General features: G+C 38.3%; 1 protein-coding gene across 1 annotated transcript in view; it reads left to right on the top strand.

Annotated features, from left to right (window-relative positions):
* The window catches only part of ppil2 (peptidylprolyl isomerase like 2), a 29,356-nt gene extending 7,327 nt beyond the window's left edge, over positions 1 to 22,029 (top strand). Inside the window, 15 exon segments of the mRNA NM_001045571.2 lie at positions 4,235 to 4,286; positions 4,876 to 4,967; positions 5,824 to 5,913; positions 8,648 to 8,723; positions 9,881 to 10,041; positions 10,308 to 10,383; positions 10,722 to 10,828; positions 15,515 to 15,604; positions 15,704 to 15,737; positions 17,450 to 17,567; positions 17,679 to 17,735; positions 17,823 to 17,895; positions 18,017 to 18,079; positions 18,530 to 18,672; positions 20,954 to 22,029. Of these exon segments, the coding sequence (NP_001039036.2) occupies positions 4,235 to 4,286; positions 4,876 to 4,967; positions 5,824 to 5,913; positions 8,648 to 8,723; positions 9,881 to 10,041; positions 10,308 to 10,383; positions 10,722 to 10,828; positions 15,515 to 15,604; positions 15,704 to 15,737; positions 17,450 to 17,567; positions 17,679 to 17,735; positions 17,823 to 17,895; positions 18,017 to 18,079; positions 18,530 to 18,672; positions 20,954 to 21,044 (1,323 nt within the window). The 3' untranslated portion in view covers positions 21,045 to 22,029.
* The last annotated feature ends 840 nt before the right edge of the window (positions 22,030 to 22,869 follow it).

Genomic DNA, 22,869 nt, shown 5'->3' with positions numbered 1-22,869 from the left:
TATTTAAACAGAAGTTTCTTTCTTCTAATCAGAATGGGTGGCCTTGTGTCAGTTGGAAGGACCTAAAGCATTAGAGAGTTTATTATATGATCCCCTTATATATTTATACATAGTTATCATATCACCCATTAAGCGCCTCTTCTCCAGTCTAAACAACCCCCACTTGGCCAGTCTTTTTTCATAACCGAGACTTTTCATACCCTTTACCAGCTTAGTTGCCCTTCTCTGTACCCTCTCTAATTCAATAATGTCCCGGTTGAGCACTGAAGACCAAAATTGAACGGCAGATTCTAGATGGGGCCTTACCAGCGCTCTGTAAAGGGGAAGAATAACCCCCTCCTCCCATGAATCTATACCCCTTATAATACAGCTCAAAACCTTGCTTGCCCTTGCAGCTGCTCCCTGGCATTGCTTGCTACAGCCAAGTTTATTATCTACAAGGACTCCAAGGTCCTTCTCCATTATGGATTTGCCTAGTGCAATCCCATTAAGAGTATAAGTGGCTTGCATATTTTTACATCCCAGGTGCATGACCTTACATTTATCCACATTAAATCTCATCTGCCACTTAGCCGCCCAGATTGCCAGTTTGTCAAGATCCTGCTGCAAGGATGCCACATCCAGGATAGAATTGAATGGGCTGCAGAGTTTTGCGTCATCTGCAAATACTGATATATTACTTATAATAAACCAAATGGACCCAGTATAGAACCCTGAGGGACCCCACTGAGAACCTTACTCCAAGCAGAGAATGTACCATTAACAACCACCCTCTGTACCCGACCCTGTAGGCAGTTTTCTATCCATGTGCAAACTACTTCACAAGACCAATAGACCATTGTTTAGAAAGCAGTCGTTTGTGGGGAACGGTATCAAATGCTTTTGGCAAAATCTGTCCAGCTTCTTACTAACCTCAAATTGGTCTGACATGATCTGTCCTGCATAAAGCCATGCTGATTACTGCTCATAATACCATTCTCCAGAGCATAATTTTGTATGTGATCAATTAACTAGCTTTCAAATAATCAATATTTTTGGTTTGTTTTTTTTTTGGGTGCTTTTAAACTCTGGGCATCATGATAGCCATTGGGATACGTTTTCACATGTGTTTATGCTCCACCCAGGCAGCTTGCATGCCTTGGCTATTTGTAATGTTATGAGTGTATATATACAGGCATTCCTGCATTTGTCATTGCTGGAGCAGTTAAAATATCACACCCACATGCACGTAGGCTACAAGAAATTTATTTAAAGCTTTAACTCAACTGTATAGATTTTCTTTCTTCTCATAAGCCAGGGAGATGACTGTGTCCTGCAGCACAGTGATGGTGGGCTTGTATAAAATGCTGGGTCTTTGTGTTTAGACTACTGTATTATTGGTCAGAATTGGTCAGGGTCTTCAGAGCACTCTGGCAAAGTCTTGAAAAAACAACACATTTGTAGACTCTTAAATCCTAAATGAGAGATTAAGCATGACCATTGTTCCCTTGAATCTATTGTGTGCTTTCATATTTTCTTTACATTAAATAACACTAGTTTATAAAAAAAAAACAACATTTATATTAGATTCCTGACCTTTAACATACTTTCCGCTCCAAGGGTTAAAGAGCTGATCCAGAATGAAAGCAATAAGGTTCCTGACCCACTTATAAGACCAGTTTTATTCTGAAAAACTCCCAAGAAATATCCATCTTCAACTGATTCTGAAGCTCTTGAAGACCTAGACTAGTTTTCCTGCTATTAGCAAAGCAGCTCACTTTCCTGGAAAATGTCTTCAGAAAGCCGAAGTGATGTGTAGGCCTATCCACTGGCAGAGATCTATTGCAGGCAATTAACTCGCTTTGTGGGCCATCAGCCTAAATCCCCTAGGGCAGGGGTGGCCAAGACATTGATCGCGGTCCACCAGTCGTTCCCCCTGTGGATTTTTGGTGGACCACAATGAAGCTGGGGATGCGGAAGTGCTGCGTGGATGCGTACGTATGCATTCACGCCACACTTCCGTATTCCCCGGTCTATTGCCGATGCAAAAGTCTGGCCACCCCTGCCCTAGGGGAATTAAAAATAAAATGACAATAAAATTTCACAGCTATAGTATCTTTTATGTTTTATTTTTCACTCTTTTTCTCTCAGATAGCTGCCTTAAAGTGGCCTTATGTGGTCCAAGCAAGTACAGTATCCAAACTATTGGTCTGAACAACAGACACTGTACCTGGGGTTACATGTATGGACACCATTATATTGTTTTTGTTTGTTGAGGCAACAACAGCAGGCCATACCTGCCCGGCTTGTCATACAACCATGCCAAACGATCGAATTATTTTTTTACCTACACGCTCCCCGATATCGCCCACCCGTAGGTGTGGAAATCGGGGGAAGATCCGCTCACTTGGCAATCTCGCCAAGCGAGCGAATCTCAATGTGTATGGGGACCTTTAGTGTTTTTCTTATGATAAGCCACAGTCCCTAAAGAGGTTCTTCCCTAAAGTCAAGACATTTCCCTTACCTTCTATGCCACCTTATTGACCTTGGAAGAAACCTCCCTATCGGTATTCTAAGGGGTGTTTGCTTTATTTAGGAAGCTTAGATCCCAGGCTTTGTTCCTATTTTCTTTAGACTTTGTGCTACATTGCAAATGCATTCAGACAGGAAATCTGGTTCTGCCTGGAAACTATAGACCTGTATGTTTGACTAATGAAGCATGGAAGAGATCTTAATATTTACTGAGAGATCTAAAGGAATTAGTCAGCATTTTTTTTTGTAGATAGCAAATCTTGCAAATAATTATACATTTTAGGTGGTAGTGCAATACAAATTGTCTGCTTAGGTTTTGTGAAAGGCTTTTGTCATATTGTAAAAGAAATTATGTGTAAATTTCAGCCTGTGGGTCATGGGAGAAATGTATGGTCATGAAGACATAACTGGGGGCTCAGAATTGCTCTCAGTGGCTCATGCTTTAACTGTAGTAGAGTAGCCTTAGAATACCACAGGGAACTAACTACCTTGGCACCACTTTTATATAGTTGGCTAAATGCAAAAGGGCATGTACCGCTAAGAATTTCTCAGTCTCTTTGTTCTGCTTTTATACACAAAAAGCAGCTACACACTGAAGTTTCAGCACATATAGGTACAAACACTGGTAGGTGTGCCAGATGCACAGAAATAGAGCAAGATGTGTCTAACTGCACATCACACACATACCTGCACTGACAACACTGCCAGCTGCACGTTATTCACATTTCACACTTGTCTTTAAATGTCCTTAGAAACAGCCATTGAAAGGTATGTGTTTGAGTTTGGCCTTGAAACAAAACACTTTTATACAATACAATACATAGAAAATGTACGTAATATATTCACTCTGCCAGTAAATAGAGATGGAGTGGTGCTGAGCCAGCCAGTAAGTCAGGTCCTGTTGTCATAAAAAGGCTTGCTCATTGCTGCAAAAATAGCTGTTGCACTGCTGCAGGGTGGTGGTGGTTATAGTTATTCTTTGTTTAAATAATACCAACATATTCTACAGCAGTATACAATGATTACTATATCATTCATAGTAATATGCGGACACTGCAATAAGGCAGGTGTACTGAACTGCATATTCCTTCTTATTTTGATGTGTTTTATTTGGTACCTCTCTGCCTTTGATTAGAAGAAAGGAAGCAATTGCCATGTTTTATTTTAGTACAGCCCTAGTTCTAGTTCTTCTTAAAAAGTCAAGGCAACTAATTGGCATGTACAAAACGGTGCACAATTGGTCACGGCAACATATATATTACCCTACACCCACTAAATTGCCATGATTTATCACTGCAACTGAGTTTTTAAAAGTCGCAGCAACTAAACAACCCGTGTGTCTTCACCCTAAAGCGTTATTATCTGGTGAATCACACATATTAATGCTGAGGCATTAAAATACATGATCCGCCGCTTATAAAATTAAAATTTTGTAGTAGTCCAATGCAAAAAATGGATACTTGCTGCTTATGCTCACAGAAATATTTCTCTAGGAAGAAGTCTGCCAAGCAAAGGAAAGACTTGTATGTCACAGCATAAAAAGTTACTGATCTGTCAGCTTCCCAGCAGAGCTAGAACTTGATTTATATTGATGTTAATCCATCATAATTAAGGAATAATAAAATGCTTTTTATCTTTTGAGGGAAAATGGTATTTCTTATATACTGTCTGTTTCACTGCTTGTTCTGTTTACCATACACCCTCCAACTATTCTGTTTTACAGAAGCTTGAGGCCAAGTCTCTAATAAAACTGAATTTTGCCAAGAACCAAGATGGTGAGTTTGGTACACTGTATATTGGGTGCTATTTGATCAGTATTTGGAGTGCTAACCCTTAATGTTTAACAGCAGACATCACTGGAATAACACAAATATTGGGCACACATAGCGTATTGTCCACTTTCATCTGCCCTGCGTTTGGCACACAGGTGGAGAAAAGCAGATCCACTTTTATGCACTCACCCCTGTAGCTCCTTTGTCGGGCCTGGCGTTGGCCTCTGTGGAGCTACACGGTGTGGAGACTAGCCTAAAAATGCATGCTTTTAGACATTATGATAAGTCAAGAAAAACATTTATTATTAACATGTATTTTTAGAGCGCACTATTTTATGAACTAACAACATACAGATAACATACAATAAAAACATACAATAACCAATACAAGAGGTAAAAGGTGCCCTGTGCAAAAGCACTTCTCTCCAGTTTACCTCAAAATGTTTTAAAATATTTTGTGATTCCAAAGGGACAATTGCACCAGTCCCTGGATCAACTTTGTACTAAGACATCATTTCAATAGCAGGGCTTTTGCTTAATTGCTAACAGACTGATGTATTTCATATATTAAATACTGGTCCTTTATTTCAAGGCAAGTATCACTGTCCCGTGCTCTTCTCTGTTTTCACCAACAACTCCCATATTGTGGCTGTGAACAAAACTGGAAATGTCTTTTCTTATGAGGTAAGGATATTCAACTCACTGTGATGTGATGAACTACACTGAGACTTGGAATCTTGTAATACACAGCTTTGTTATCATTTGTCAGGATAAGCTAAGTTCATTGAGGGCAGGCACTCCGGTATAGTCAAAAAGAATAGCGATTGTTCGTGAAAGGTAAAAGTAAAATCAATAACCTTTTATTTAACACATGATACAGAGAGCCTTACGCGTTTTGTACCTCCTGGTACTTAATCATAGGCTATGAGCCTATGATTAAGTACCAGGAGGTACGAAACGCGTAAGGCTCTCTGTATCATGTGTTAAATAAAAGGTTATTGATTTTACTTTTACCTTTCACGAACAATCGCTATTCTTTTTGACTATACCGGAGTGCCTGCCCTCAATTTATATCAGAGATGTATCCATGATGGTTCCCTTTGGCTGAAGGTCTGGGGCATGAGCACCTGGGCCCACCTATACTGCGGGTGAGATCTACTCATATGAGCATATGTACTACTACAATATGTTATTTGTCTATAAGCTAAGTTCATTCCAAAAAAAAAAGTGTTTTATATATCTGACACGGGTCCCTTTCTGCAACACAAGTATAGACATAGGACTGTACCCAAGTCATCATACATCTCAAAGGTATAGTGTCTGTCGCGAAAGCTTGTCCTACAAGGCAATATAACTTGCAAAGTTTTAATATTAATAGTGAAGTAAAGATACAAATGACACTGAAGATTATTAGAAATGTCCTTCTATATTACTTATTGGACACCCCTCACTGCCAAATACAAAAGTTATTTTTTTTTTTTTTTTTTGAGTGTGGGATGTGCAGTGTAATATGTATTACTTGTGTAATATCTGCCCACAGGCTGTTGAGCAACTGAACATTAAATCAAAGAGCTACAAGGACCTTCTCACTGATGAACCTTTCACCCGCCAGGACATAATAACTCTCCAGGTACAAAGACCAGGCAAAGTAGCACCATAACGCTTGTCACTTTATTAAAAAATAGAAATTTCCCCACTAAATATGTCTCTATTGTGTTTTCAAAGTATTCAGTATAATGGGTTTTTAGATAATAGATCCCATACTTTTACTCCTTTAGACCTTTGGCACATGGGATGTTTTGTTGCCCATAAATCTTTGCTATCACAGGCATCAAAATGTCCTGTGTGCCATTACCCTAATGGTAATGGCACATGGTAATATTTGTTACCTGTGGTTAAGTCTTTGCTACCATGGGCATCAAATCTTTCAAAAAGCCATCCCCTTCTGTAACATTAGAATTGCCGCAAGTAAGATATATGATGCGCAATGATTCGGCTTAATTGTGGAAAGATGCCAAGGAAAGCATTTCCCTGTGATTTAGGAGAATCACACAAATAATATAGTTTACTTACAGCAATTCTAATGTTACAGAAGAGGGTTGCATTTTCAGAAGATTTGTTGCCAGCGGTTAAATCTGCACTACTGCAGACAACAAATCTTATTGTGTGCCATCACCCAACTGGCAGAGCAAAGCCTTAGGCTAATGTCCCATGGAGAAATTAGTCGCTGAGATTTTTAAAAAGAGAGTTTCATCAACAAGTCGCTCGTCTTTACCTAACAAGCGATTACTAGAGATTTCAACAATGGAGCGATTCTATTTCCCACAAATCCAGGTGTCCTATTCCCCACCCACAATTATAAATTACTTTCAGTGCAATGGGAAAATCGCAGGAATTCTCAGTGGGTTTTGACCCACTGAGACAATGCTTTCTTTGTAAAACCACTTGGAAAACGGTCTCATAGTGGTTCGGAGCAATAAGCGATTTGAAGTAGTATCGTCGTTTTAGATACTGTCGATTAATAGTCTTCTCTATGTATAGACAAAACGTGCAACTTGTCGCTGGAACTCGCTTTTTAAACACAGTGACTAATCTCTCCGTGGGACATTAGCCTAAGTATAAGGCTCCTAAACTGTAATGTATGCTAAGCACACTGTAAGACATATCTAAGTAGCTACAGATGCTTCCTGAACCTCCTTATGTTTGCCCATAACTTTATATTTTTCAATATATAGAGTTTGAAAACCTAAATGTGGTTTGCCAGACAAAAATAGCATGTGGAATTTATTATATTTTCAAAGTGCATCACAGACTGCCAAGCTTTCAGTATATAAATAGCAGATTGTAAACTGTAGAAAGAAACCCTACCAGAAGTTAATAAGTTTGTGAAAAAAGGTCATACTGCACAAGAAAGTGATCAAGTGTGTGAGGCAAAACCAATATAGCATGTAAGCGGAGATGGAGGCCCTTTTGTAGCATTACATTGTGCATGGTTTGGACCAACTTCATACTATGGGGCAGATTTACTAATCCACGAATTCGAATCACGAATGGGAAAAATTCGGATTGGAAATGAAAATTTCTGAAGATCGCAAATTGATCGCAGATTGCAAAATTGTATTACGATAATATCATATTGTCGATCCGAAAGTCACTAAATTTTCGTACTGACCATTGTAAACAGCGGCAGAGCCTTTCCGAATTTTTCGCGCGGGTGCGCGAAAAAGTGGGGCGGCCGCGCAAAAAAAACGGCGAGAATGCGCTCTGAGCGTTCGTGTCTTAGTGAATCTCCCCCTGTGTGTTGCTTGTGATGCTGAGAAACAAATTAATTTGGACAGGAAAGTTATATTTAAGGTTGCAGGGGCATGAGAAGCATTTTTATAATTAAGGATGCGTATAATAGTGCTTATTCATTGCAGAACACAGATTTAGGTAGGAAAGTCCTCCTTCAAATGACAAGACTAGGAATTCTGTATTGCTGTTGCATTATTTACATAAATTTTGGTTAAGGTATAAGGTTTGGTAGTGATAGGGGGTGGTTATCCGCTATAATATGAGAATATTTTAATTAGGGATGCACAGAATCCAGGATTCTGACAGCTCCTAGCACTTTGTGGCACAATTGTTTAGTTGAACCCTTAAATGTCACTGTGATGGTCTGGATGACTGCACCTAATATATTTTGTTTGTTTATAACTGGTGCTATTTTCTATTATTTCTAAAACTTAAATATGCATGTGAGGGTTCACTTTGGTTTAGGCTGAATATTTTATGAAGGATTAAGTATTTGGCAGAATCCAAATATTATGTACATTCTCTAGGGATGACTCTGTACATCCCTAAGTTGAATACACAAATACATCAGTTTGGAATCTTCTTTTTTCTTTTTTTTTTTTTTTTTTTTTTGCTGAAACTCGTTTATAAATCTTTTGGATCCTGCCGCATATGAATGGCCTCCAAAGAGTATCAAGATGAGAACTTTTAGTATTTGTTGATTAACTGTGCACTTCTTTAGTCCTTCTTCAATACAAACACAAATATCTTAATATATTGGTATTCTTTTTCGTTTAATTGGATAGACTAAAACATTCTGTTGGCTTCTTTGTTGCCCTTAAAGAGATGTTACATTTTTCAAGCCCTTGACACATTTGGCTATCTTGGGTGTATTGTTGCTCAGGCAAATGATAACTCTGTGGATAAGTGACAAATGCTGTATATTGCTCACTGTTCATTTGAACCTCAGTCACTTGCAATCATGGGTGCATTCACAAGTCACGTGAGTTGGTATGTTTGGTAGCCTGTCTGGATTCAGCATGGAACTGGAGTACTTTAAGGACCCGTGCTATTTTGACTGTTTCCTTTAGGACCCCAACCAGCTGGACAAATTCAATGTCTCAAATTTCCACCATGTCAAGAACAATTTGAAAGTAACAGATCCAGGTAAGAGGTCCTTCTGTTTGTCCTTCTGTTTTGTCCTATATTGCCTTTTTGTTAAAGAAATATTACATATAAGCAGAAATGGATGCACTTGGCACTTAAAGTGCATGTTTAGCGCCAACCTATATAGTGTGTCTTTCTTACAATGATGTGGAACATATTAAATGGACAGGACATGATATATAGATTTGTTTTCTGGCTATCAGTATTGCTTTAAATAACCTAGGGTGTCTGGTACCTAGGGCAGCACCGGACCTTAATATGCCCCCGAACATGCTAGCGTTGGACGTTATGCCTAAACCCAGACACACACACCCTAGAGCCATGATAAAGGAAGTGGGGAAGGGGACTTTAAAGTTTCTGTTGTCTTCTCTTTGTACTCTTCATTGCCACTTTTCTCTTCAGCATTAAACTACTCAGGACCAGCAGTCCGCTGTAACACGAAATAGAGCGGCTCGTCAGGCATTTCCTAAACTTACTTCAACAGTGTGAACTGCCCCCAGCTCTAAAGCTTTATAAATAAAACATAATATTTCAGCTCTTCCCAATAGTCATAAGAAGGCTCTCTTTTTAACAGTGTGCATAGGTCTGATCTGTTACACAGGCAAATTCTGACCAATGCGATAGTATCTCAGAGGAAAGCCATAATAAAGTCTGTTAATTAAGGCAAACTATACAGAAGCCACAGACCACAAACCAGCAGTAAAACAGAGAGGCAAGCACTTCATTTCAGCTTTTATAATAGTCTGAAAGATATTTGGAGGTTTCAGTTAAACTGGATGAATTTAAAATGAAAGAACTTTTGAGCTCCATTCATTGAATCTACATAGTTTTAGTCAGCCCCAGCTTTTACCTTCCAGAATGAAGAACTGCTACATGTAACAAATGATTAGTACATGGAATTTTCAAAAATTGTTAGTTTACTATTCATACAAATTTATTTTTTTTAAATATATATTTACAGACACACACTTTATCCAGATGCTAGTTTTTATTACTTATATGAATATAAGGATATGCAAGGACTCGTATCCTCTGTGTTTCTCAATGGTCGCTGTGAACAGCAATTTCTTGTTTAAAACTGGTCCAGCATGCACGTAAGAAGTAAAAATGTATTCAGTCAAAAAGATATCTTTGTAAATTTACTTGTTGTTTTTCAGATGAGGAAAAGGCACGTCAGGACCCATCATATTACCTGAAAAATGCAAACATGGAAACTCGGGAAACTCTGAGTGAGCTTTACAGAGACTTTAAAGGGGATGAAATGTTGGCAGCCACTATGAAAGGCCCGGAGAAAAAAACAACAGATAAACTCAATGCAGTGTGTATACATTTATCTATCAGTTTATCTCTTTTTTTTCCCTACATATTCCTGCAGGGTGTGCTTTCTGTCACTGTTTTAGACTGTCTTTGCTCACTCAGTTCTCTGACTCCAAGCTGTTTCTCAACTAACCACTTAGCATTTATATCATTTCTATTGTAATATTTTGAGCAGCTAAGGAATGTCTTAATATTAGTGTAGGTGGTTGGATAACAACAGTTGATAACAGACCCTTTGTAATCTAAATGATTCATCTTTTTTACCAGGCTCATTATTCTACGGGAGCTGTGAGTGCATCCTTCACCTCCACAGCAATGACTCCTGAGACTACTCATGAAGCTGGTAAGATGTCACAGATTTATTGTGTGTGTATTGTAGTATACTTTATCAGGAAAATAGTTGGCAGATACAAACTGGACTCTGAATAAAGATGAATGTGCAGAGCATTCTGATTGATTGGCAGATGTTAAGCCATAGTAAATAGGCATATCCTCAGGGAGTAGAGGAAAGCAGAGGACATTCTTTGTGGGGGTGTTGGTACAAGAAATATAATTGTATGGGGTGAAGTCGTGCTTGAGTCTATATCACAAAACACTAAAATTGGCTCACAGATCATACACAGATCTCTTGGTGTACCCAGGTCTGTACCAATAATAATTAAAATTACTTCATTCTTACAGCTGCTATTGCTGAAGACACCGTGCGTTATCAATATGTAAAGAAGAAAGGTTATGTTCGCTTGCACACTAATAAAGGTGACCTCAACTTGGAGTTGTATTGTGACAAGGTAATTCAAAATTGCTGTCTTGCCTCCAGTGTTACTTATATGTTACTTAAATGACAAAGATTCATAAAAAGTATGTTTTTTCTTTTTTTTCTTTATATGTAAAACAGAATACTAAAAATGGCGATCAAAACCTGTAATTTCTTTATATGCCATATTAAATTAGTGGAAATTAATTGGAATTTAGTATAAATAAAGTTCAAAAAGATCATTAAAAAAAAAAACTGTTGGGTGTAAGTTGTCAGTAGCCATTTATTGGGTGTAGCACAAGATAGGATGGGCCCTCTGATTTTTTTTTTTTTTTTTTTTTACTCTGTAACCCATGTTTATTAAATGACTGTAAGATCCCTGTGCATTATAAATCAGTATAAAGCCTTTGGTAACTTGCTGGCGCTATATCAATAAATGATAAACTGCTTGTGAGCAGCCAGTTTCCTTGAGGCTGCTGGGACATTCCAGGCTTTTATGCAGAACAGTTTTCACAACAACAAAAATATAGAGGTATCTTGTTCTTCACTATAATACATTAAGAGACTAAAATCTCCCCATGGTGCAGTAGGGTCTCCAAGCAGTGCAAGGCACTGACAAGCAAGGTTGTGTTGCTAAAGGACTTTGCAATATACATATATGTGCCATAAACTGAAAGCTTGGGCAGTGCTCCTTTAAATTAGGGATATCTTACTTTGAAAGGTCCCTTCACTTTGCTGTTGTCGGTAGGTTTTTTTTTTCCTTTAACCCTTTTACTGCCAGCCATTTTGGTCAAAGCGGAACTTGTATTGCCAGACAGTTTTTGAACATTTTGCACTGTTTCACTTTAGGGGCCTTTCCTCGGGGGGACTTTTAGTTTACCAAGGAAAACAATATATCGTTTTTTTCAGAACAACCTAAGCTTTCAAAATATGGTAGAATTTTTGTGTAATTCCAATTCTGTAACAAGATATAGGCTTCTAAATGTCTAAAAATGCAAAAAAAATCAAATTTTCCATAATATAATCACACATACTAGAAACAAAAATTATTTTATGCACAAATATACAACTGATTTGGAAAGTCCCATGTCTCCTGAACGTGCCAATACCAAATATATATAGTTTTATGGAGATTTCTCACTTGTATAGGTCAAAAACTCCCAGCAGTACACTACCAAATTCCCAAAGCACTGCTCCAAAAAAACTGCATACTTTGGATTTCAAGGCCAAAATTCCACTAACAGAAGGTTTATCCCAGAAAATTGTACATTTTTGGAAAGAACAGATTCTGGGGAATACAGAATAGGCACAACTGTCTGTCTACTCCAAACTATCAAGTCGCAATGCTTTCCTAAAGTTATTGGTTTTTATCAAAATTTGTGATTTTTTTTTTAAAAATTGCTTCAAAGCTTCCAGTCTATAGTATCTTATCTCCTACAGGTCATAAAGTAACCAAATAAAACACCCTAAATATGAATGCCTGGGGTCCACTGAACAGTTTGATGCCCAATATGTATAGGTTTACCTAAGTATGTGGCATGTAGGGGCCCCAATGTGAACATACCCCATATGAACTGTCATTTCTGTCATTTCAGCTTCTGCAAAATCAACACATTTACATCATTATATGTGGGATAAAGCTAGTAAAAAGTATGCTCACCCCAGAAAGTCATATATTTTTGGAAAGTACACATTCCCCCGAATCTAAAATGGGTACCCATGTCTTTCTACTCCAAAGTACCAAGCCGCACAGCTTTTCTAAAGTTAGCAATTTTGATGACATTTCCAAAAATCCCCTCAAAGCTTCCACTTTGAAGCATCTTATCTCCCACATAGCATTAGGTACCAAGATAAAACACCCTGAATTTGAACGCCAGGGGTCCACTGAACAGTTTGATGCCCAATATGTATAGGTTTACCTAAGTATGTGGCATGTAGGGGCCCCAATGTGAACATACCCCCATATGAACTGTCATTTCTGTCATTTCAGCTTCTGCAAAATCAACACATTTACATCATTATATGTGGGATAAAGCAAGTAAAAAGTATGCTCACCCCAGAAAGTCATATATTTTTGGAAAGTACACATTCCCCCGAATCTAAAATGGGTACCCATGTCTTTCTACTCCAAAGTACCAAGCCGCACAGCTTTTCTAAAGTTAGCAATTTTGATGACATTTCCAAAAATCCCCTCAAAGCTTCCACTTTGCAGCATCTTATCTCCCACATAGCATTAGGTACCAAGATAAAACACCCTGAATTTGAACACCAGGGGTCCACTGAACAGTTTGATGCCCAATATGTATAGGTTTACCCAAGTATGTGGCATGTAGGGGCCCGAATGGGAACATACCCCCATATGATCTATCATTTCAGCTCCTGCAAAATCAACACATTTACATCCTTTATGTGGGATAATGCTACAAAAAAAGTACATTCACCCCAGAAAGCCATATATTTTTGGAAAATACACATCCCCCCGAATCTATAATGGGTAAATATTTCTTATTGCTACAAAGTACCAAGCTGTAAAGCTTTCCTAAGTTTGCAGATTTATATGACATTTCGAAAATCGCATAAAAATGTTGCAATTTGCCGCATTTATCTCTCACAATTTCTTGATAAAGATCAGATAAAGACAAATCACCCCAAATAGGAACACCAGAGGCCTACTGAACAGTTTGATGCCCAATATGCATAGATATACCAAAGTCTGCGGTATGTACTGAACCCTAAATGAAAATAGCGCATAAGGATTTCTCGCCTGCCAGCTCAGCTTTTGCACACAGAGCCCCCTGTCAGTGTATTATGTGCAGTAACCCCCCCTAACTATACAGTGACCCCCAGAAAACCATATATTTTTGGAAAGTACACATTCTGATGAATTCAAAATAGGTAAAGTTATTTTTGTACACCAAAGTTACACCTGGCAAAGCTATGCTAAAAACAGATCAGGAACACTTATATAGGGATAAAATGTGATAAAACCACAAAAATTGTGCAAATCAGTGAAACAACAAAATAAGTTACATGACAGTGTAATTAGTGGCCAGAATATCTGATCCAATAGTTACGCTGTCAAAATAAACAGTTTTTAGGTAAAAGAAAATAAAAACAAAGTGGTAAAATGAAAAAAAAAAAAAAAAAAAAGCAAAACAAAAAAAACCAAAGTGTTTGTGTATACATGTGTGTACATGTGTTAAAGTTGTGTGATAGTGTGTAAGTGTGTATATGAGTGTAAATAAGTGTATAAAAGTGTGAAAAATGAAAAAAATAAAAATAAAAAAAAATGCTAAAATGTGTGCTGTAAGTGTGTGTAAATGTATGTAAGTGTGTATAAATGTATGTAAAAGTGTGTGTAAGTGTATAAATGCAAAAAAAAAATAATACTCCTTACCTGTCCTGAAGACCGATCTCCTCCACCTTCAGTGGCGCCGGCGCTGGGGGAGAGAGAGGAAGCAGCAGACGCGATGCGATCGCGTCTGCTGCTTCCTGGAGGGTCCTGCGAGCGATCGGCTCGCAGGACCCTGATGACAGCCCCCCTGGCACATTGCCGCCGTGGCACATGCCGCCGCTGCAGAGGGCAGCGCTTAAACGCCAACGACGTATGAGACACGTCGTTGGCGTTTAAGCCCTTTTACTGCCAGCACGTATGCCATACGTGCTTGGCAGTAAAAGAGTTAATCCATTTGTAAAACTCACAGTTGCACCATACAAAGTATATTCTGCCCCAGTAGAAACCAATAATAGATAATAGCAGAATTGCTTACCCCGTTTTTGTGACAGAGGAGCAGGCAAATACAGTTCAGGTGTGTGTGGTGGGGGGGTTGTATATTAATCTCTCCATCATACCAGCCTGAAACACTAAATGTGCCTGCAGTGTAGCAGTGCATTTTACTACCTGGGTAACAAAGAAAAGTGTCTCTTGTATTGTAATTTTTAAACTGCAAATACCATGAGGGTGAACACTAGGTTACATAACTGATTTGTATTTTAATTCCTCCCTCGGTTACTTAATGTAGCATTCTGTATGGAGAAACGGTTTGTGTATGCAGTTGTATTTTAATTTGTCATTTAATAATGTCGTACTGTACCTCTGGGGGGCAAGTAGCAGACTGTAAAAGTAAGAAGGGATGGAAAATCACATTATATATGAGAAAGCTTCTTTGCAGTTGACTCATAACAGACATTGTAGCTGCCATAGCAACACCTTAGCAGTTTTTCATCCTGTTACTGTGGCAATGCAGATCTGGGTGTGTTATGAGCAGCTCACTGAGAGAGCTACGGTGGGGGGGGATAAGCATTAAGTGTTAAATATTTAAAGAAGTGCTGACCCAATTTATCTTATCTGAGTAAGGACCACTTATCTAGTGATCTGTTGTACCCACAGCAGGCACAAACTCATGAATAGGAGGCCTTAGGAATTAGGAAGTGTAAACATGAGTATTTAGTGCATAAATAATCAAACTTGCACACTTAGGACTTGATTCGCCTACTTGTTGTTTTTGCTGTGCACCATGTATATGTAAATAAGACAAAAATATATATTTTTTAATACTTTTAAAATACATTTATTGTAAATACATAAGCATTTGTCAGAATTTACAATTTGGCAGATATAGCATACAAATAATAGGTGGGGATTAGGCCTTATTAAATTTTGTCTTGGTTTACCTCTTTTTAAAGTATTTTGTTGGTTGGGTTGTTTCTACCTTTTTAGACTCCCAAGACATGTGAGAATTTTGTCAAGCTGTGTAAAAAGAATTACTACGATGGTACAATCTTTCACCGCTCCATCCGTAACTTTGTGGTGAGTACCGGCAACAGTTCAGACTAAATTTAGTGCATTTTGGTTAAGGAATATTCATCAGGGAACGTGAACTGAACCACTCCATGTTCATTCTTTCAGATCCAAGGAGGGGACCCCACAGGCACAGGAACAGGTAGGCCATGTATCTCTCTTCTGTTCTCCAGGTAACCAACTTGTTGTTGGTTTTGTGCTTTCTGAAACTCAATTCCCAGACCTTTCTACTTGCTGTGATGTAACTCGCTCAGTGTAAAGGTAATGCCATATGCAGATCTTTATAGCCTGCCTTTCCCCAGACATAATGGCATAATATTTTAGCTTTAGTACTTGTTTAAAGGGCTGCTATGGTATAGTTAACCAGGTTATACAAAATGAGAGAGGTTTATTTTAACTTACCAAGATCTTTTAAGAAATGCTTTAAATGGCAGAATTTAGTGACAGAAGAAATGTTTTGTCTTTTACATAAGTGCTGTACACAAGCTAAACCAGTCCTACAGTCTTCTTTAGATAGGAGTCCTAGAATTTGTGATCTATTGAACTTTCCTAGCTGAGGGGTTAAGTTGCAAGTGCTATAACCAATTGTTGCTTTATAACCGTCGTCATTTGAGAGATTTGCTTTAGTGGCATAACTGGTGGTGGTGGTTGACTGAAAGGGAAACTGTATTGCTTAGCAGCATTTCAATTGTGGCACCTTTTATTGCTGCTGTTTTTAAGAAACTACATTACCATGGGGTTGGGTTAAAACATAAGCAAATAAAGTTAATTTAAAGATATTTAAAGATTATTTGTGGGAGTACAGGCTTCCTGCGTTCCGGTCAGTAATTTAGTTTAAGCTGGCCATACACGTGGCGATCTCACGATGTTTCGTACGACCGTCGGTCGCACGAAACATCGTCAGATCCGCCACACACCATTCAGGGCTGAATCGGCAGGTAAGGAGGTAGAAACAATAGGATTTCTACCTCCTTCTGCCGATTCAGCTCTGAAGGGAGAATTTTGGTCAGGCGCCTTCTATGGCGCCCGATCAAAATTTTCTAACTTGGCCGATCGGCGAGCCGACCGATTTCAGCAGCTTCCTGCGATATCGGTCGGCTCGCTGACATGCCATACACGCACCGATTATCGTACGAAACGAGGTTTCGTACGATAATATCGGTGCGTGTATGGCCACCTTTATAGTTTGTGTTTGCTATCTCATTTTACCAACTTGAACAAGTTCAGCTCCCTCTTTCTGTATCTTTCTGTATCTCTTTCTGTACCTACTTCTTTGGTCACTTATGTTGCATGTGCACCATTTACATTAATACCCAAGTGGTCTATCCCTTGTCTTTTTCAGAGCTAGGCCCTTAATGTACAGTTACAGATATTATTCCTTTTTAAAATCCCAGTCTGATGCAAAATGTGGTTAGTGGAGAGATATATTTATTCTGCCATAAGTATTATGAGTATGAGTTTACATAAAAGGAGTAAATGTAGGGGTTTGGTCTGTTAATACTATGTGTGGGGTATTCTGCTATAAATCTGTTTTTGCCTGATCACACCATATGGGATGCTTGGCTGCAACCTTAGTATATGGTAAGTAAAGGATTTTTTACATTTTAGAAGGAGTGCCCAAGGTTTTGGCTGCCAGTTTTTAAACTGCGGAGGTTGAAGCAAGACTGAAACGTCAAGCTTGAGTCCATGGCAGTACATGGCAGCAAGTGAAAACAATGCAAGGGGAAAATAACAGTACATATGTTTGCTAGACCCTTAATCAAGTGGAAAGGATATGTATTTATTTTTATTGTTTCACAAATATATTTGCTCATCTTTATTCATTTGATTTTTCTTTTTTTTTTTTACTTGCAGGAGGAGAGTCATTTTGGGGAAAACCCTTCAAAGATGAACTTAAGCCCAACTTATCACACACAGGGAGAGGAGTTCTTAGCATGGCTAACACAGGACCCAACACTAACAAATCCCAGTTGTAAGTGCAGCCAGAAGCTCACCATCATCTCTTGAAGGCACATGTTGTGGGAAATTTACATCAATACACTTTTGGCTTATGTATTGTAAATGAATTTTCTTTTACTTACAGTTTCATTACCTTCCGATCTTGTACCTATCTAGATAGGAAGCACACAGTGTTTGGGAGGTGAGTTTCAGTGTGTAAATAAGAAGGATATTTTTGCAAATTAATTGTGAATGTCAAAACCTTCTGATTTTTCTCTTCTCTTTGCAGAGTGGTTGGGGGATTTGATACCCTGACTGCTATGGAGAATGTTGACACTGATACAAAAACCGACCGTCCTAAGGTATCATGTTTATTAGATCCAACATATTATATACACATGCGCCCCCCCCCCCAAAAAAAAGACCCCCTTCCATCCATCTCCTAAACGGCATGCTTTGGTTTTTTTTGTTTGTTTTTTTAAGGAGGAGATTCGCATAGAAAGTAGCACAGTGTTTGTGGATCCCTATGATGAGGCTGATGCTCAGGTGAGACCTTTGCTTTACCTTAGCTATTTTGATACCTAGCATGCTCCAACTCTTACTATATTAGAAACATTGTAATAAAAGGCGCAAAGTTTGCTCCAAGGCGATATTCCAAAGCAGGCAATATTCAGGTAGAATTTACTGGTTTAATAAAAATATTGGTTATCTTATTGGTTGCTAAGGTTTAAAAAATATAGAGAGTTTGTTATATTCACATTGGTTTTAAATAACCGTTTTCATGACTGAGGAAGGAGCAAAAAGCTTACAATGTATTTGTTGATTTAGCAACTAGAGCTATTTATTTTGACTTGTATTTAGTCTCTTTATGAAGCAGTCTACAGAAGTGCATTTTGTCAGTTTGTCCAGCTCTGCCTGTTTTTTTTTTTTGTGGTTATCTAGCTTGAAACATATAAATCAAGGGCAATTTCTTTCCAACATGTAACTTCTTCTCAGGTGGCTGCTGAAAGGGAAAAGACTCGGAAAGCAGAAGAAGAAGAAAAAATGAAGGCAAAAGCTCTGCTACCAAAAAAGGAACAGAGCCAGGAACCCAAAGCCTACAGGAAAGGAGTTGGGAAGTATATTAACATGGCAGCAACGTGAGTATATCATACAGTGTGGCTGATACAATAAGTTTATTACAGCTAAAGGACAAATATACCATGTTTAATTTACTATGCATATTGAGTAATTGGTGATTCAGCCTAATGAAGCCAAATTTATCTGTTTGCGTATGTAAGACAGGTATGGATGATTTAATTAAAAAAAAAATTCTGTTTCATGTGTAAAAGCTTTAAATTAAAAAATGAATTTGACAGGGTCCCCTTTAATGGAAGGCCATCTTCCATAGAGTGCATTTTAAGCAAATTATTCTCATTTTTTAAATGATTTCCTTCCTTTCTATACAGGGCAGCTTCAGTGGCCTAGCATATGCTGCCCTTATGCCCCTAGCGCGTAGGTTTTTCACGGCCGAGAGGGTGCAACTAGAGTCGAAATTCTGGTTTGAAAATCGGATTTTTGGTTCTTGAAGTTACCGTTTTTTTGCTCTTCCTGGTAACTTCAGGGATGCTGCCACCTAAGGCAAGTTTCTCAACTCAATTTATGGTAGCAGTGCCTCTGTTTCTGTAATTAAACCTTTCCTTGTACTTGATCCTAACTAGGCTGAATGACTCCATATCAAATTGTTTTTATTTAATGGTTAATTGCCTTTTAATAGCCCTATGGTATGGCAATCCCAATTACAAAAAGGCCTGTGATCTAGAAAATCCAATGTCAGTAGCTTTCCGCATAATAGATCTTTTTTTATATGTACATACTGTGGCCATGGAATATGCTGGTACTCACAAGTTTTATCAGCCTTATACAGTGCAATTGTAGTTTTTCTGCTGATAGACTTCTAGATATAGTTCTCAGACAGTTCTATGTAGATTGTTCTAAAGCAGGGTTGCTAGGTTATAGAACTGCATGATTAGGGCGTGCGCCACACTGGGCTTTTTAAAGCAGTAAATTAGTTGCAGTCATCCTCTAGGTCAATGCTTTCTAGCTATTCCTGAATCAGTTCCAGAAAATGTCATTAGCTGCATGTCTGAATGACGTTATTGTGGTCTCAGCAGCTGCACCAATAACATCCTAATCCTGTACACTCCATGGTTAAATATACAGTAAATATGCAGATTCTGGACATTCTTGAGTAACCATTGTAAAAGGATTTCTGATGTTATCATAACTGAATTCCTGGGGTAAATAATTTTACTGCCAAATCTGAATCGTGCTGAAAAAGGCTGAATCTTGGCCAAATCCTGGATTTGGCGCATCCCTAGGTAAAACAAGATTCTGTGAATAAGAAAGACGAAGGGACTGACTAATTAATAAGTGCCTCTCCTTTCCTTGGGACCGGACCATAACCTGACATGGCATTTTAAGAGTTTTTCATCACGTTTTTCAATAAAGAGAGTAATAATGTATTTTAACCCTTTTAAGTGAAGAATCCAGATTACAATGCAATGTTTAATGGTGACAGTGCCTTTACCTGCACCTAATTCGGAGCTGCTGGATAAGCATTACCTAATTTCAGACTTGAGTCAGGCAAAAATACAGGCAAAAAAACCTAGTGTGTAGGCACCTTCCCTAGCATACACCATTGCCTTTCAGGGTATTTTCTTTGGTTCTCAGATCAGATCTGATATATTAATATTAAATATTAATTAGAAAAAATGTGTGGTATTATTACAGAGACCTGAACTTGACTACACTTATTTTGTTTGTGTCACAATACTACTAATATTTAAGGCACAGGTATACACAGCATGTCACTAAAGATTGGTTGCACAGCTGGTATACATTGTTCTGAAGTCAGTGGCAATAATAATCCTGAGTAGGTGTTTCACTCAGAGTACAGCTTCCCCCCCCGCCAAAAATATCCAGGTAATAACATGGTCCTCTGTCAGGGCATTTTTATTCATATGACACTAAACATTTGCCTGCTAGTAACAATTTACATTGGTTGCATTGCTTTGTATTCAGCCGTATCAGTTAAGTGGTTATTAAGATAATACAGTAAATCGGCTCTTCCAAATCCCAAGTTATACTGCGCTATGCTGATTCTGTAACTATAGAATCCTTCCCATGAGATACTGTATATTAGTTCATGCTTCTCTTCTTCCAACCACGCTCACTGGCATGTATTCTGTGCAAGGCCAATTACAGATTGTTCATTTACAACTGCACCTACAACATGGTTCGTGCAGTGTATTGTTATCCTATATAGATATCATTATTATTTTGTGTTTCACAAGAGTTTTTTGCACTTCCTTTATTTGTATTAAAAAAAAAAAAACAATAACTACACTTTGTGTTCAAACTCTGTTTTATGTATTTTAGAAAACGTTCAGCTGAAGATGATGAAACGGGTCCATCTACTAGCAAAAAGGAAAGACTGACACGGGACTTTAAAGATTTTAGCTCCTGGTAGGGGCAAAGGACCCCAGTTTCCTATCCACTTGCTCTTGGACTTAAGGTGACCTCTCTGTATAACTGTAAATTGGCCCTCTAATAGCTGGACTTGTTTTGGGAAAATATGCGTCTGAAGATTCTTGGGGAGCTTACACCGACACATCAGGATATAATAGGCGACTGCAAAAGTATTTTTGGGATAAAGAAGAACAGAGCAATAGGCATCAGCTTTGATATAAGATGAAGCTTTTTCAGAAACAACAGGGAACAAGAAAATTGTAGAGCAAATGAATTCTAAAGCAGTCAGTGCAAGAATGGCAACAAGGGTTAACCAGTAATAGAATGGACAGGCCATGAGGCCACAATGAATGACAGTGCGTGACCTGTTATGGAGTGATAAAGGCTGTGCAAAAATGACAGGCAGTAGAATAATGAAGGTCACAAGAAGAATGTTTAAAATGGGGGAAATGAATATGGGACCACATCATCTAATTACATACCTATAAGATTTTAAGTTCCAGTCTGAAACCTGACTAGTGCTATTACCTGCCTTCAATGGGTGTGTGCAAGTTTAGGATTACTAAAAATATAAAGATATGTAAGCAACAACATTAAAACCTATGCCTGATGTATTGTAACATTATCTCTTGTACTGCCTTCCCCATTGGTTCATCTATGTGAAATATTGCCACAGTCCTGCTTATACAGCTTTTTCTCATTTTTTATTGCTTGCCTTAGTTCAACATTGGCATATCCAAGGGATTATTTGCAAATCTTACCATATCTAGTATGCCCTGTATACTAGTGCTTCAGACTGCACACAGTTCTTTGTAAAATGATACAGAATTATGGTAATCAAACAGATTTTTCTTCCGAGACCCAAATGCTGCGCTGGGATATCTCTGCTGTATCCAGCAGAGAGGGAAATGTTAGAGACTTGGCTATCGCTTGATTCTCAAGGTCTCTATATTTTTTCAATAAATTTTATTTGAGGTTTTCAAGCACCAGTTGTCCTTCCTTTCAAATAAAGATTTCATGCATTTGTTCTCCAGTATCGGGGATGGATCACTTCAAACCCCCAAATATAACAAATTGCACTAAGTTTACCCAGGGACAGTAACCCATAGAAACCAATAAGAAGTTTGCCTTTCAGCACGTGACCAGCAATCCTACCTGCTCATAGGTTTGCCCAGGTTACTGCTCCTGGACAAACTTCAAGCTTTTTATTTCATAACTCCTGTAGGTTCTCTGTGTCCTCTAGTGGCAGACAAAACATTAGTCAGGACCAGTATCACTGCAGATGTAAATATCTCACTTTAACATGATACTGCAACATCGCTAGCAGAAGTCTTGTTTTTATTAAGCTGTAGTTGCTATCAGCTCTGCTGTGTTCCATGTGTGTGCCATCTTTGTAGTACAGTATTTCTTAAATAGTATGCCTGTCCATCCATCATCATGTCATTCTGAATTGCTTTATGTTTTTGTCTTGTGAGCAAGGACATGGTGGATTTCTTTACTTTTGGTCAAATCTGGATAATTGTAAATGGACAGCATTGTTCCAGTACCCTGAGCAACAAATAAGGAAATAGCATTATCTGGTCTGCTGTTTCTATGCAAACATGTCATTGGTTACTTTGTTATTACATTACTACAACCACATATTCACTTTTTCTGCACTCTGGGTGAAGTCTATGTAGGAGCTGCTGATGCCATAGGAATTGACATCCGATACGACGCCTGCATTTTTCTTGCAGTAAGACAGAGGGCAGTATTCACTAAAATGTGGCAAGCTGAACAACTGCTTTATGAGACAGTGCTTGCTTTCACTGACACCAAATGTCATA

The sequence above is a fragment of the Xenopus tropicalis genome, chromosome 1 (genome assembly GCF_000004195.4).
Source record: "Xenopus tropicalis strain Nigerian chromosome 1, UCB_Xtro_10.0, whole genome shotgun sequence".
Taxonomy (NCBI): Eukaryota; Metazoa; Chordata; class Amphibia; order Anura; family Pipidae; genus Xenopus; species Xenopus tropicalis.
The sequence above is the reverse complement of the archived record's forward strand: the minus strand, read 5'-3'. Positions and strand labels throughout refer to the sequence as shown.